This window comes from Sebastes fasciatus, chromosome 21 (genome assembly GCF_043250625.1).
Source record: "Sebastes fasciatus isolate fSebFas1 chromosome 21, fSebFas1.pri, whole genome shotgun sequence".
Taxonomy (NCBI): domain Eukaryota; kingdom Metazoa; phylum Chordata; class Actinopteri; order Perciformes; family Sebastidae; genus Sebastes; species Sebastes fasciatus.
Window position 1 is genome coordinate 1,722,110 of NC_133815.1, and position 16,596 is coordinate 1,738,705.

Consider the following 16,596-nt stretch of genomic DNA (forward strand, 5'->3'; position numbering starts at 1 on the left):
GATTAGACGTTATTTTTAATGATTAGACGTTATTTTTAAAGGATGTTCTGCCACCTGCTGGTGCTTATTAAATGTGCAACATGAAGCTCAATGCTATCAAAAATAAATGAATTAATAAATAAATGTCATTAAATGTAGCAAACATATTAAAAATAAATGCAGCCACAAATTACTTATATTATTTGTATTAATTATTTAATAATATAATTATAATTATTTACTATTGTTTAATTTCCCCTATGTTTTTATTTTTATTATTTTTAAAATACATTTATTTTAAACATTCTTTTAAATAAAATCAATGAATAAATACATTAGATAAATAAATGTTATTTATTTCTTTGTATTAATTCCTTTAATTACTCGTTTAATTTTCCCATTTATGTATTTATTTTTCAAATTCATTTAATTGTTTATTTTATTATTTAATTAAATGTACATACTTATTTATTTATTATATATTTATTTTTAAATGTATGTATTTATGCAGCTTATTTATTTATGTATTATTTTCTTTATTCATTTCTGCCTCATTATGCAAATGAGGGGGCTGTCACACTATTAATTAATAGCTACATTTATTTTTAATATTATTTTTGCTACATTTAATAACATTTATCACTACATGTATTTATATATTTTAGATTGTTGCAGGTTCAGTCCTCCATACGATGCTGCCCTCTGGTGTCTCTCTGAAGCAGTGCAACACCTTGCAGCTCCTCTGCAGAACCATGTGGCTTCAGACGACAGACAATAATCACACAACACCTTTGTAAGTTTTTGATTTTCTTTCTTTTTTGTGGAGATATGTTACAGTTATATTACAGGTATTTAAATGCCCCGAGGGAGAACAAAAAAAACTGTTTTGGAGACTAACACTAAGAAGGAGACGGCAACCGAACTGAGACAGAAACAGTCTGGATCGACAGACTCGACAGGCAGAGCGGGCGGCGGAACAGACGCCCGACACGTGACCTTTGTTAGGAGACGTCCAATAAATACTGCAAACATTGTTAACGCAACTTATTAAAAAAAAAAAACAGAACAAAAGACGAGGAAAACAGGTGAGCTCTCCTTCTAGTGTCCTTTGTGGTATTTAGCAGCATGTGTGTAGCTTCCAGAAACCAAAAACAACGTGCGGGGCCTGCAATCAACCAGAGTCTTTAACACAAGATCAGAAACGTGGTGGAAAAGTGCTTGATGCAAGAACACGCAAATGATTAAACAGGTTAACTCCTCCACATATCAAACAGCGAAGACTGAAGCTTTGTCCTCAGACTCCAAAATTCACTATTTTATATATACGTTTTGTAGCATACAATAACATGTTAGATGAATGTTCGGGTGTCTGACGGCGGCTCACAGAGTATAAACATTCAGACACAAACGGAAACTTACATTTGGCTGGTGGTGTTAAATTCACATCCTGGTTCTCGCAGCGAAAAATATCCATAAATGTTATTATTATTGTAGAGGTTTTTATGTTCAGGTTGTTCTTCAAGGGTTTCTAGGAGGTCTTGACAAAAATACAATTTACCTGTGTGAAAATATTCTGGTTGAATGCAGGTCGGCCCCCTGCACCATCCTCCATTGGTTTTTAATGTAACTTAGAAAATATACCTTAAAATGTCTTTGAAACTGAAACGTCCACGTACAAAAAGTTATTTCTTTTATATAAATTACACCAGTCTCTGATGATGATGATGATGATGTCTCCGTTCCTCTCCAAAACCAACTCACTCTCACTCCCGACTTGTTAAATACCACCGCTTGGTCGGTGCTCCTCGGCATCGGAGACCGACGCACGGAGGTACACCTCTTGCGTTACCAGGGACGCCGTGTCCTTTCAAAATAAACTTCACACTCAGTTAGGGTTAGTCGTGGTTGATGTTAACGTTACTAACGACTCAAGTGACCAAACACTGACGTCACAAAATAAATAATTTTCGGGTGCTTTCACACCAGGGACCGGGGACCGGGGACCGGGGACCGGGGACCGGGGACCGGATCAGAGTACACTTGACCCCCAAGTCCAGCGTGAACGCTCCGTACTGTACTTGGGCACGGTTCTTCGATCCCGTCCACCTGGAGTACGGTTCATGTGTACTCGGGTACGGTTCGCCTCAGGTGCGAAAACCAACCGTACCGAAACACGGAAGTGGATTGCTGTTTATTCTGCGAGTAGTTTTGAAAGGACAGGCTTCTTTCAACGCCGCCGATCTCCTCCTTGTGTCTGAGCAGACTCTCACGCTATTAATACGTCGCTGCTCCGACCGTCGAATAACGCCACGGGTGGGTTTACATCAGAGTTAGTTGAAAGCCCGGTTCGTCACATACTGTTGTTAAAGGGTGCATCCGTGCGTCGGTCTCCGATGCCGAGGGGCGCTAACCAAACGGCGGTATTTGACGAGTCGGGAGAACAGGTCGCCAAAACAAACCCTTCCCCTCACACATACACACTCTCACATGCTCGCACACATACACGCACACACACACACACTGCGGCGTGCGACCGCGGTCGACACTCCCAACGTAGCTACACAACATGCTCTACACGTTACCCACAGTAGAGAAGAAAACAAAGAAGAAACTATCCCCACTGAAAGGAAATCTCTGCACATACAGTAACGCTACATCTTCTTCTTCTTCTTCCACACTGTATCTGTATGCAAGACCACAAGCATGGTGCAGTTTCGGGCGATGGACGGAGGTTCAGCTGGTGACCCCTAGCTATCGCCTGTCACTGTAGCTGCCTTGTTCTGGCTCCGCCAACGCAGGTCCCTGGCACGCCCAGATGGATAACGTCCAGCTGGCGGGGGGGGAATGTGCGTAACGACTGACCGGAGGAGGGGCGAGACCTCAGCAGTCAAACCGCATCTCCAGTGAATCGTCAAAGCCCCTGTTGTCGTGCCCCGCCCCCGATAAGAAGGTGGCCGTGACGGGCGCCCCCGTAGCCGTGGTGACGTTGAGAAGGGTGTTTCCGGGGGAGCTGGTGGCCGGGCTACGGAGGGCCGCCGCGGTGATACTGGTGAGGTTGATGCCCAGCGTGAGGCGAGTCTGTTCCAGAGCTTTCTCCGGCACGGCGAAGGCCTCCAGCTTCTTCTCTCCGTTGGCCATGTAGGAATTCTGGCAGCCGCGGCAGATACAGTCCAGACACGCCTACGAAAAACAACCGTAATTAATAACAACACGATTACAACAACATAACAGAAAGGCTGTTTCATAATCTGATGTTTCAAAAGGTCAGGAATGAAACGTCAACCTCAATTAAGCCAAAACAAACAGACGTCAAAATTAATTTGAACATCTACAGTCCCGTGACAAAAGAGCAAACGACATCTGCTGCTGATGAGGACAGTGTGATATGGTTGAAAGCTCCAGAACAAGCAAGTCAGCGGACCTTAGGTGAGCTCCCGTTTCAAACCGCAGGGTTAAAATATAAGGGCTAAAAAAAAAAATACGCATCTTGACACAGGGGTTCCGATTCTATATATTGCGATACTGTAAGCAGGATAGATTAAATTTTTTCAAACCACCGTATCTTACCTTTATCAGCTGTTGTAAAGCAGATTTCATCATTAATTATGAACCTTGTTCATTGACATTTTTAACAATTTTCACACATAAAAAAACAAGGCGTCAAAAAGTACTTTTAACCGACAGCGTACTTATTTTTTAAATGCTGTTTTCAGCCTCTCAAATACGGTGATTTCCTGCTTTTCTCCGTTTTATATCATCTGAAACTGAACATCTTTGGTATCGAGGTAGGAATCTGACAAAAATAAATAAATAAATAAATTTTTTAAAATGTATTTATTCATTATTAAATTGTATTTATTTCTGCATTATTTTCCCTTTGCATTTCCCCAAACTTATTTATTTCTGAATTATTTTCTTTATACACTAACATAAAGAAATGTAAAAGGAAATGTATAAAGAAAAGAATACAGAAATATAGAATACAGTTTGGGGAAATAAATAGGAGGGAAATGCAAAGGGAAAATCATGCAGAAATAAATAAACACATTTAATTTATTAATGAATAAATACATTTTAAAATAATACTAAAATAAAAAATAAATAAATTCATAAATAAATAAATGTATTTAAAAGTTAATACAAAATAAATAAAAGGGAAAATAAAATATAAGAATAAATAGCTAGGGGAAATAATACAAAGATGAATAAATAAACAAGCAAATTAAAACAGAAACAATTTCAATTAACAGCCTTCATTTATTTTAAATATTATTTTTGGTTCATTTAATTTATATTAATAATATTTATTTATTTATCGAGTCATTTATTTCATTTTGATTTTGGCAGGTTCCGTCCTCCATACTTTGGGTTTAATTCAAAACAAGACATTTAAAGACATCACCTTGGACTTTGAGAAACTGGGATGGACATTTTTCACTATTTTCAGACATTTTATAGACCAAACGATTAATCAATTAATCTAGAAAATAATCAGTAGATTAATCTATAAATAAAAATAATAAGCCCTACTGACTTCTTTCTCTCAGAATATTTAGAGCAGGCCTGTTAGTTAATAAATAGTATATTAGTTTAATTTGTTTTGTTAAGTTTGTTAAAATAAATTCTATAACAGATATTCATGGTGTCATTTGTAGTTGAAAAGGTTGAACATGAGAGGGTGCTGTGGTTTTAAAAAGTTTGGGAACCACCTTGGCCTAACTTCCCGAACAGCCAAAGCTCTTTTGTCAACAATATTTCATCCCCATGTATGACTCCCTGGGAAACAAATTAGTCATAAAACTATAGTGCAATGTAAACAAACACCAGCATCGTTAACTATAATGAGCCCCCAGGTGGAAATTCACTTAGTTGGCATAGATGTTGTTAGTCATAAAGATAGATATATATATTTATAAACATTAGTGGTTGTGAGTGGCGGTGACAGCACTGTGTTGTAGTTCCAGAGGCTGGGAGCAGCGTCAGTGGTATTCTCACCTTGCGGTTGGAGTAGCAGGGGCAGCGCTGCCCCCTACAGGTCAACACCGACGGGTTCTGTGTGGCTCGGCCGCACTTGCAGCCCTTCTTCTCCACAGGCTTTTTATACAGTGGCTTCGAGGGGCTGGGCGGGTGTGTCAGAGGGTGAGCATGGGGGTGTGGGGGTACCCTGTCACGGGGTTGTGTGCGGGGCTTGGGGGTCCCTTGCCTGGCCTTGGTGTAAGCCTTCTTGGGGCCCCCGTGGTGCTCCACAGTCTTTTTCAGCGCCTTGTTGGAGACGAGCACAGTCTTGCCCACTTTGGGGGGGCCGCCATTAGGCACCGGGGCCAGGTGTGGGTGGGGCGTGACTGACGGGAACTTAGGCTCCTGTTTGGTGGTGGCACCGGGGTTGGGGTGATGGGGGGAGCTGTTGGCACCGAGGGGGGGCCCTCGTAAGAGGCTGGTGATGGGGAGGGGCTGCACCTTCTCGCTGTCGCTTTCTGAGCGGGAGCGCTTGCGGTGGTACCGAGGGAGGACGTGGGGGGTGACTGTTGAGGGCTGAGGGGGAGGCTGCAGCGAGGGCTGCGGGTGAGGTTGGAGGGGGCGGGGGCTGTTCCCTCGGGGGAGGGAGGGGATGAGGCGCGGGGAGTCGGGGCCAGGTGGACAGTGAGGCCCGTTGAGGCTGGACTGAGGTACAGAGAGGGGGCAGTCCGGCTGGGGGGTGGGATCAGGATCAGAGTCCGTCTCCAGAGTCCTGAGCACCTCCTCAACACTCAACAATAACGCCCCCCCGCCATGTTTCAGGTCATCCCCAAAAGTGCTGATGTCACAGAGCCCCGCCTCCCCCGTCCCCGTGACGCTCACACACACCGGGATCTCCTCCGAAAAGCTCTCCTGCTTCGCAACACCTCCACCCGTTTCTATGGTGATGGGTTGCAGCGTGTCCGAACTGACCAGACCGTTACAATCGTGCAGCCCGTTCACACTGACGGGGCTCGGCTCCTCCACCTTGAGCTCCTTCGGGGGCGGAGCTTCATCGGGCTGGACCACATCCGAGGTGGACGCCGTCTGCGAGGGGCAATCCGAAACGTCCTCGGCCTCCGGCTCGCTCTCAGCTAACGTGAGGCCCTCGTTGAGGATGGCCTGGAGGTCCGGCGAGTCGCTGGCGGCGCTGGCTATGTGCGGGGCGAGCGGCGACTGCGTGATGTAGAGACAGAGCTTCCTGTAACAGTGGACAAGCAAGGAGAGCTGCCGGTTTTCCTCAAAGCGGGAATAGTCCTTACACCAACTACAGGACGGCTTCAGCTGCATCCTCTGACCCTTACAGCCTCGACAGACGTAGTGCTGACATGATGAGTCGGTGGGAGCGATGGGGTCCTGCAGCAGGTTACCTGAAGATGAGAGGAGAAAACGTTAATGCATCCCACATTTCACAGGAACAGAGCAGAACCGCTCACACTGATGATTCATTCACAGGAACCAGATAAATGCAACACAAGATTCTTATCTAACCAACAAATACATCCCAACAAACCTGTGATCTGATAAATCATGACCCTAGCTATACAAACTGTCAGTGTAGCTTCATGTTTAGGATTTGCTGTGTTTTTACTTCCTAAACTGATGTGTATTTGTAAACCTGAGCGGTGCCTGGCAACCTGCCCGACTGGATGACAACCGCTCTTTGAGAGGAGCTTCCTTAGCAACGCTGCTCGCTCACTAGGGAGTGCAGCTGCAGATAGCGGGGGAAAAAGCATGAAGGTCCATTCATGAGAAACAACCAACCTTACACACTCTGCACTGCCCGACTGACTGATAAATCCCACGTAACTGCAGGAAATCTATATTTAACACAAAGCATGGACTGCCTTCATATTGATTTATTATTCATACATGAGAGGTGGTTATCTATTTGTTTATTTTATTAACAAAAACATAAGTCACAAAAAACAAACCACAACACTGAAACCGAGGCATCCTGATAAACACACAACATATATCAGGCCTTAATTAAATAACAAAACATTAAAGATATAATAAAACAAAAGAAGGATAACTAAATACAATTTAAAAAAGGCTCGATCCAATTTCGTATATAGGCTACAAATTAATTTAATTATTGTACGGAAAAGCATTGACTGTCTCGGGGTAATTACAAAAAGCAATTATTTTGTTCTTTTTAATTAAATCCAAACTTCTTATCAGCCGTCAGCTTCAGTAAACTTTTCCCACCTTTCCAAATGTATTGCAAATTTTCATTTATTCATCCTCCCAACATTGGAGGCAGTTAATAAAGCTGCTATTAACACAAACATCTCCTTTACCTCAGGAGATATTCCCTGGCTGTACATGCACTCACTACGGCTAAGAAAGAGTTACTGCATTATGTATGAGCAGTGAAACACCATGCATTAAATATACCACCAAAATATATCAAAAGATGAGGTTTATTTACAGCCTGACACGAGCAGACGAACATACGATAACACTTTATTGTCAGACAGGTCTGACATTTGTTTTGCGTCACAGCAGCTCCATTTGCAACATCACAGAAAGGACAAAGACAAGAAACAAGGATACGTACATTTAAACATTACGATCACAGAAGACGATATTCAAGGCCCTTTAACGTACATTTGATCATTAGGCTCCATATTTAGTTTTAGGATTGACTGGTGGACAAAAAGAGTGCTTCAGTCTAACGTTATTAAATCGTGGAACCCTGTATCTCCCTGATTTGATGGTAACAATTCATATCCACTGTTCAAAACATGGTTGGGGTCAGAGACGACGGTGTTAGCCAGCCTTAAGATGTTATCATGATAGGCTGATTCATAGAGTTTCTCAAAGGGTTGACCTACAATCTTTGAGCAGATTTTCATTTGGTGAAGCAGTTTTGACTTTAAAGTAGCGGACAGACTCTTGTAGCATTTATTATAACAATACTGTAGAACAACTCATAATCACAGAAGTAAAAAACAAAAGAAGAATATGCTTATTCGCCCCAAACACCTCCCTATTTTACAGTTACTGTAAAGTACTACTACTTACACTTTGTTTTTTCTTTATTATTGTTATTATTTACTTATTTATCTCACTTATTATTGTAAGTGTTGGTATTATTGTTATTTATGTTATTATCATGACCATCATCTATCATCATCTTTATTATTATTTATATTATTAATATATATGTGTATGTGTATATACTATATTATATATATATATATATATTACACATTTATTTTCTTTTTGCTCCCCCTATGCTCTACACATAAAAGGAAGGATGTCTGTATTTGAGTAAATATATTTCATATATGACCATCTAGCCTCATTCAATGCCAAACACACACCCATTATCCATATCACACACACACACACATTCTCATATCATGTTTATAGCTTATTTTTATATTGTATATTGGTAGTTTTTATCTATTCTTTTGTTATTATACTGTTTAACTTGCACCAACAAAACCAAAGCAAATTGCTAGTGTATACCTCTTACACCTGGCAATAAACACGATTCTGATTCTTCAACCTGCTTTTATCCCCTTTAATTGTCTTAGTTTTGTTTTGTTTTGTTTTTGTACTTTGTTATTTGTCTTTCTCTGTATAATATATTTTGTTGTCATTTGTCTTTCTCTGTATAATATATTTTGTTGTCATTTGTCTTTCTCTGTATAATATATTTTGGTCTTTTTTTTTTTTTAAATATGTCCCTGCACATGTCTTCACTTGTTTTGTAATCACTTTATAACACAATTAAAAAAAAAAGTTTAAAAAAAAAAAGTACTACACTTATTATCTTTTTTGTTTGTTCTGTGCATATATTTGACTCCGTTGTGTATGTGGGGATGAGGTGGGTGCGAAAGAGATTAGGTGCATTATATTCAGTATGTGTGTTATTCACCCACAGATAAACAGAGAAACGCCCCGATGCTGCCAAACAGCACACAGAGGGGGGTGTGTCATGATGGGTGTTGCTGAGAACTATGATGTGTTCACTGCGCCTCGGAAACGGCGCTTTCACATTCACATTCACATAAACACAACTAAGCATGAATTTAAACCAATCTGCTTTCATTTTTTAATTTCTTACTACAAGTTATTGCTGAACAGTGGTGGAGGAAGTTTACAGATCTTTTACTTATGTAAACATTGAGAAGTATTAAAAGTGATATGTACTTGAGTATCAAAAGTAAAAGTTATTTATTATTTTATTTATGTTATTATTGATGCATAACATATAAGTAGCAAATAATATTTACATTATATATTAGGTATTAGGTAAGCTGTAATAGTAAAATGTTAAAGCAGTTATTCTTTAACAATACATCTTATTTTGAGTAATATATTAAATCACTATAATGGTATTATTTTATAATATATTATAATATTTTAATATATAATATTTTAATTATATATATTTAATTAATTACATCTTAAATCGCTTCTCAAAACCAATCTTAAAAAACAAATAAATCAATGTTACCCCCTGGGTTTTATTTCCAAGTTATGTTTTATTTATTAATTTCACTACCTTATTTATATATATTTTTTATTCCATTTCATTCTCTGTACTTTTGACTTATTTTATTTAATCGTGCTGAAATGTTGTAACTTTTTTTTAATTTTATATTTATTTATATATTAGATAAGCTGTAATAGTATAATGTTGGATAAACAGTTACTCTTTAATAATACATCTTATTTTGAGTAATATAATAAATCATTATAATTAAAATTATATTTTAATTATATATATTTAATTAATTACATTTCAAATCACTTCTCAAAACCAGTCTTTAAAAATAAATACCCAATTTCTCTGTACTTTTATTTGACTTATTTTATTTAACTGTGTTGAAATATTGTAACCTTTTAAAATCTTATTTATATGTTATTATTATTGATGCATAACATTTAAGCAGCAAACAATACTTTCCTTAAATATTAGGTATCATATATTATCACTATAATTATATTATATTTTAATTATATATATATTTTATTAATTACATTCTAAATCACTTTCCCAAAAAACAATCTTTTATAATAAATAAATCAATGTTACCCCCTGGGCTATATTTCCAAGTTCTAGTTCTAAATTCATTTCGTAATTTCACTAACTTATAATATATCTTTTTATTCAATTTCATTCTCTGTACTTTTATTTTACTTATTTTATTTAATTGTGCTGAAATGTTGTAACTTTTTATTAATCTTATTATATGTTATATTTTAATTATATATGTTTAATTAATTACGTTTTAAAATCACTTTTCAAAAACCCAATCTCTTGAATCTTGGCTCATTACTGGGTGAGGATGCTGATATTTCCGACTGTAGGTGAACGCAGCGTTATTTAAAAGGTCCCACAGTTGACAACAACGCATGTTGCAGAGAAACCCTCATTTACACAGCTATACCACCACATTAAGATAATAAATATGAATGCATTAGACACACAGACACACACTCAGACTCTTACCGCAGACCAGGCAGGACAGAGACTGTCGGAAGAAGGGCAGCAGCTTGCAGAGCTCGGCCAGGGCCCGGGGGTCTCGGGGGTCGCACTGCAGCACCGACCGGCTCACGGACACGTAGAGAGAGGTCGCATTCACCGGGTTCATCTCCGCTACCGGGGCCGATAAGATGTTAAGATGTAATTTAACAAAAAAAAACAAGTCACACAAACAAACCAGCCGGAAGTTCCAGCGTGTTTTCCCGCAGCGAGCTTAAATTGCGTGTTTTCTCAATGGAGTCTGGTGTGGCTTTTCTGCAGAGCGCATAGATGTTAACGGCTTCCACCGGGTCGGTAAATCCCCACATATACAGCAGTCTGCGCAGGGAGCAGCCGAGGTTACTCATCCCAAGTTATAAAGCAATCCATCCTCAAAGCCAGGCACTTGAGTGGCCTCTCTCTCTCTCTTTTAACGTGACTTACTTGCAGCAGAAACTACCAAATTTAAACAGGGAGTTTGGTGAGAAAACGCTCCATTTTGCAGTGGTTTTCCATAGTCCACATGCATGCTCGTCCCAGGGGTTTTCCACAAAATGCATTGATGATCACACACAGAGGCTTCTGGGCTGCTATTCGGCTCGGGTGGTTCAGCCCCAGCAGGCTCGGTGTGGTTGTGTTATTGTGTTGAAGCCTCGGGCTCTGGTGACAGCGCTAGCCGCCTGAGGTGCACCGAGAGCCGGCTACAGCAGCAGGCCGCTCCCGCTCCTCGCTGCTCTTCTACGGGATTAGCGGGAGACTCTCGTTCTCGCTGCTCGCCTCGCTGGAGAGTGTAGCAGGAAAACAAGAGTGTTTAGCCAACACTATGTCCTCCTGTGGCTGTCGGTAGAGCCCCGCAGAGTGTCGGTGAAGAGAGAAAGTGAATTAAATCCCTGTTTGTGTACCTTTTGGCTCGTTATCGTTAGCAGCGCAGGATCGCTCATTACATCCCGTCCGCTGGCCACACACAAACAAGGGGGCGCTGTTGATCAAATCTCGCGAGAACACGCGGAAGGCGGTTAATTTAAATTAATTAAAAACAATGGAAACTATTTACACCAGAGAGATATATACAGCCTGAGAGATATATGATATAATATAATATAATATAAAATAATATAATATAATATAATATAATATAATATGATATAATATAATATAATATAATATAATGTAGTTAAATTATTTATTTATTTATTAACTATTTACACCAACAGTCTGAGAGATATATAATATAATACAATATAATATAATATAATGTGGTTAAATTATTTATTTATTTAAAATAAATAAATAAATAATGTAACTATTTACACCAACAGTCAGAGATATATGATATAATATAATATAATATAATATAATGTAGTTCAATTATTTATTTATTTTAAATAAATAAATAATGTAACTATTTACACCAACAGTCTGAGAGATATGTAATATAATATAATGTAGTTAAATTATTTATTTATTTATTATAAATAAATAATGTAACTATTTACACCAACAGTCTGAGAGATATGTAATATAATATAATGTAGTTAAATTATTTATTTATTTTAAATAAATAAATAAATAATGTAACTATTTACACCAACAGTCTGAGAGATATGTAATATAATATAATGTAGTTAAATTATTTATTTATTTTAAATAAATAAATAAATAATGTAACTATTTACACCAACAGTCTGAGAGATATATAATATAATATAATGTAGTTAAATTATTTATTTATTTAAAATAAATAAATAAATAATGTAACTATTTACACCAACAGTCTGAGAGATATATAATATAATATAATGTAGTTAAATTATTTATTTATTTTAAATAAATAAATAAATAATGTAACTATTTACACCAACAGTCAGAGATATATGATATAATATAATATAATGTAGTTAAATTATTTATTTATTGATTAACTATGTACACCAACAGTCTGAGAGATATATAATATAATGTAGTTAAATTATTTATTTATTTTAAATAAATAATGTAGCTATTTACACCAACAGCCTGAGAGATATATATAATATAATGTAGTTAAATTATTTTATTTATTTATTAACTATTTACACCAACAGTCTGAGAGATATAGTTAAATTATTATTTTTGTTTTTTAAAATAAATTAATAAATAATGTTACTATTTACACCAACAGTCTAATAGAGATATATAATTTAATATAGTTCCATTATTTATTTAAAAAAATAATAATTTAGTCACTATTTACACCAATAGTCTGAGAGATAGTTACATTATTTATTTATTTTTTAAAAATAAATTAATAATGTAACTATTTACATCACCAGTCTGAGAGATATATAGCATAATGTAGTAACATTATTTATTTATTTATTTTAATAAATAAATAATGTAACAATTTACACCAACAGTCTGAGAGATATATAGCATAATGTAGCTACATTATTTAATTATTAAAATAAATAATGTAACCACAGTCTGAGAGATAAAGTTACATTATTTATTTTGAATACACATAATTTAAACAACAAACCAAGTTTAAGAGAATTATACTATGTTTATGTCTATTTATCAAAAATCTAAATTTTTTTAGAAAAGTTTTTTTTACTAAAAACAGTCAAATTTGATCTGTTGAATCAGACTTATAAACCAATATTTCTGATGCGTTATCATCTTCATGTCATTATAAACCCCCAAAATTTCAAGAAATATCTTGGACATGATCTTGATTGACAATAGTATTATTTACATTATTTAATTCACTTTATTGTATTAAAGTTGTAACAATTTATTCTATTTTATTGTTATTTTATTAATCTTACTACTATGACTGTTATTAAAGTTTTTTAATTGATAATAATTAGTAATAATAATAATAATAATTTTTATTTTCTCACATGCGTTGGTCTCAAATTGTTAAATTGTTTTAGTCTTTTCTGTTGTTTTCTACACATTTTCTGTCATATTGTCAGCTTATCAGTCAGGTGCTAGACAAATACAGTTTGATTGATTGATCTGTTGATCGATCTTTAGTGGCAACGACGGCCCTGTTTATCGATCGAATAGTTTATTCCACGATATGTTTGATTGTGTGGTGGTAACGTCGTGCAGTTCAGAGATGAAGACGCTGTGAGGTGCTGTCTGAGAACGAACAGGGAGAACAAAGACGAGGCGAAAAGAGGAAGAGAGAACTCATCATGGAAGAGTTTAGCAATATCTGTTTATCTATAAAAAAAAATAGCTAGAAAGCCACACCCCCGCAAAGACATACTGATGGGAAAGTTGACACACTTGTATGATAGTATCTATCGATACGCCCGCCTCAGTCTCATCTTCCTCTTTTCTTTTTTTCTTTTTCTTGAATTACTCTGTTCACACATGGAGACTTGTGGCTGCTGACCAAGCAGGGAGTTTCCACTTTGAGGGTTGTGGTGAGGGTAAAAATACCTCACAATATCTACTATTAGGGCGGTCAAACACTAAAAATGTTTAATCACCATTAATCACATGATTGTCCATGGTAAATCCCGATTCATCAAAGAATGTTATTTGTTCTAAATGTACCTTAAAGGGAGATTTGTCAAGTATGGACTAAATAAAAAAAAGTCTAAAAAAACGTTTGAAAAAATGCTGGAAAAGAAAGGTCTAAACAATGTCTGAAAAAGGTAAAAAAAAAAAGAGACATTTTTTGGGACATTTTTCAAACTTTTTTTCCAGATATTTTTCAGTCTTGTTTTTCAGCATTTTTTTAAAAAACAATTTCACGGACATTTTTCAGTCTTTTTTTTCCAGCACTTTTCAAATAGTTTTTTTCAGACATTTTTTAGACATATTTTTCAGATCCTTTTTTTTTTTTTACCTTTTCCAGACATTCAGCCTTTTCTTTTCCAGCATTTTTCAAACTTTTTTTTAGACTTTTTTTCAGACAGTTTTTTCAGACTTTTTTTCCAGCATTTTTCAAATGTTTTTTTTAGACATTTTTGTCAGATATTTTTCAGACTTTTTTTGAGGAATTTTCAGACTTCTTTTCCAGCATTTTTCAAACTTTTTTTTTTTTTAAACCTTTTTCGGACATTTTTCAGACTTTTTTTCCCGACATTTTTTTGTTTTTAACCTTTTTCAGACATTGTTTTTTTCAGCATTTTTCAAACTTTTTTTTAGACTTTTTTTTTTTTTTTATATGTTCAATTAATGTAATTAAAGCTTGTATTTTAGGAGTGCTGTCATTTTTTATCACTTTTCTTGCAGCCAATGTTTCTAGTTTAGACATAAAAGGGATCTTGACTAGAATTTAAAATAAAGTTATGATGGTTAAAATAATGAGTGGTGGTACAAAATGACATCAGGGAAGCAACATCAAAGACTGTGAGATGTGGTTGAAAGTTCAGGAAGCGGACCCTTGAATGGAGACTACTCGGTCACACGCCGTAACACAACTTCACAGGCATATGATTTAATTTTAAATATCTCGGATGCAGCTCCATTCCATATATGTGAGTAGTAATTCCTCTTTTAGGGTTCTCAGTAGCGTCTCATGCCGTTATGACTGGTTTTCTAGCTTATTATGGTAACAGTAGAGGTTTAAATATAGTTGGTTTGTGAGTCTATGGGAGTTATTATTAGTCTCTGAACAGGCTTGTGAGTTTGGGTGATTCCCCTTTTCTTGCTCACATAGAATACCAAGAACACTTAAAGCTGTTTTAATGTCTGTTGGTGAGATAATGAATGAAATCAGCTGTGGCAATGAAGTCATTGGAAACATATTTCTGTCACCATACTCATCCTAATAGATAGTGTGCATGATCTAACAGGAAGACGTTATACAGTAGGAGGCGTGGTATTACGTAGCTTATGAACTGGGGAGGTTTTAGGTTCAGCTGTTAGCAAAAAGCAGTGATGTACTAACCCAAAGATCGAAGAATAAAGACATTTCCCTCACAGATTAGTGGCATTTTCTTTTTAATTTATAAGGGACATGTAATGTTTTATATTTCTGGTGAATATAATCCATCAATCTGATTTCCATAGATGTATTTTGTATATACAGTTCCCTTTGTTAACACCTTATTTTCAAAAGCAGACGTAGTTACTACTTCCTCTATCTTCTCCAAGGTGGTCTCTAGCTCTCCCGTCAGCTCCGTTCTCTTTATCCATCCATGGTCAGCTCCATCGGGGCCGTTTCAATGCAGAGAACACAAATGTCAGTATCTGGGTGCTCTACAGTATGATGATGGAGATGAGAGCGACGGCCGGCTCGACCACCACGTTACCGCCATACGATAACGTTTCCTGTCCGTGACAGAGTTAGCATGCAGCTTTAGCCGTGATGTCTAGCTCTGCTTTTCCTGTCAATGTGTGAAACCCAAAGTGTTTCCATCCTTTACTGGATGTGTAGTGTTTACCACGCTGGATTTAACATGTGAGGGTGCAGGTCGTATCAACGCAGACTCTCCAACGTTTTATACTTTCTAGTTTCGGCTCGCCACGTCACGTTACTCAGACTACAACAATAAAAGCGGTAACTTCCTTCTACCTCCACATCGACTCAAATGAAACAAATATACGACACACACTGTATACAATTCTGTTTGCAGTTCAGTTTGGATTCGAGCATCTGTGCCACGTGAATGTCAGGTAACAGTAAGATGACGAATCCTGCTGCAACGCCACACGGATCCTGAACATATATGGACATAACGGACAAACTCTACTAACTTGTGAGTGCGTGAGAATCCCCAACGTCCGGTCATCACTGCAGCACGAATCTTTCCGAGGAACATTCAGTATGACAACGATGGTTCCTCTTTCTGCATGCAGCTCCAGTATATAAAGAATCCCAACTGTCTGCTTCATTCATCATTAGCCTTTGAACTCAGCAACGAAGCAGCTTAAACATCCAGAGTGAAGATTTGAAGATGTGTCGTTGGATTTGTCTGCTCACGCTGACCATGCTGCTGATGCTCTTCTCTGCATCACAAGGTAAAACTGAACTCATGATCCAATGTTGTCTTTCTCTGTCGTATATGATGATAAACTGAGTATTTATAAAAAATAAGGAATTTTAAAATGTCACATTGGGCTCTGAAAAAATATGACAAAATTTTTTTTTACAATTTTCTGACATATCAGCCGATTAAATTCATGAAAATAAG

The 16,596-nt window shown here is 36.9% G+C and overlaps 1 protein-coding gene across 1 annotated transcript; it reads right to left on the reverse strand.

Moving 5' to 3' along the window:
• Nucleotides 1–1,987: 1,987 nt before the first annotated feature.
• LOC141759301 (E3 ubiquitin-protein ligase MSL2-like) lies at nucleotides 1,988–11,438 on the reverse strand. The gene is made up of 4 exons (XM_074621265.1): nucleotides 11,362–11,438; nucleotides 10,448–10,594; nucleotides 4,975–6,344; nucleotides 1,988–3,159 (listed from the first exon to the last, which is right to left on the reverse strand). Exons 2-4 carry the CDS (start codon nucleotides 10,587–10,589, stop codon nucleotides 2,860–2,862), a joined length of 1,812 nt encoding a protein of 603 aa, XP_074477366.1. The 5' UTR covers nucleotides 10,590–10,594; nucleotides 11,362–11,438; the 3' UTR covers nucleotides 1,988–2,859.
• Nucleotides 11,439–16,596: the final 5,158 nt, after the last annotated feature.

Coding starts and splice junctions, on each gene's coding strand:
- LOC141759301 (XM_074621265.1), bottom strand. CDS start 10,589: ATGAACCCGGTGAATGCGACCTCTCTCTACGTGTCCGTGAGCCGGTCG. Junction 6,345..10,447: donor TCTGTCCTGCCTGGTCTGCG/GTAAGAGTCTGA, acceptor TCTCATCTTCAG/GTAACCTGCTGCAGGACCCC. Junction 3,160..4,974: donor CCTGCTACTCCAACCGCAAG/GTGAGAATACCA, acceptor TGTTTTTCGTAG/GCGTGTCTGGACTGTATCTG.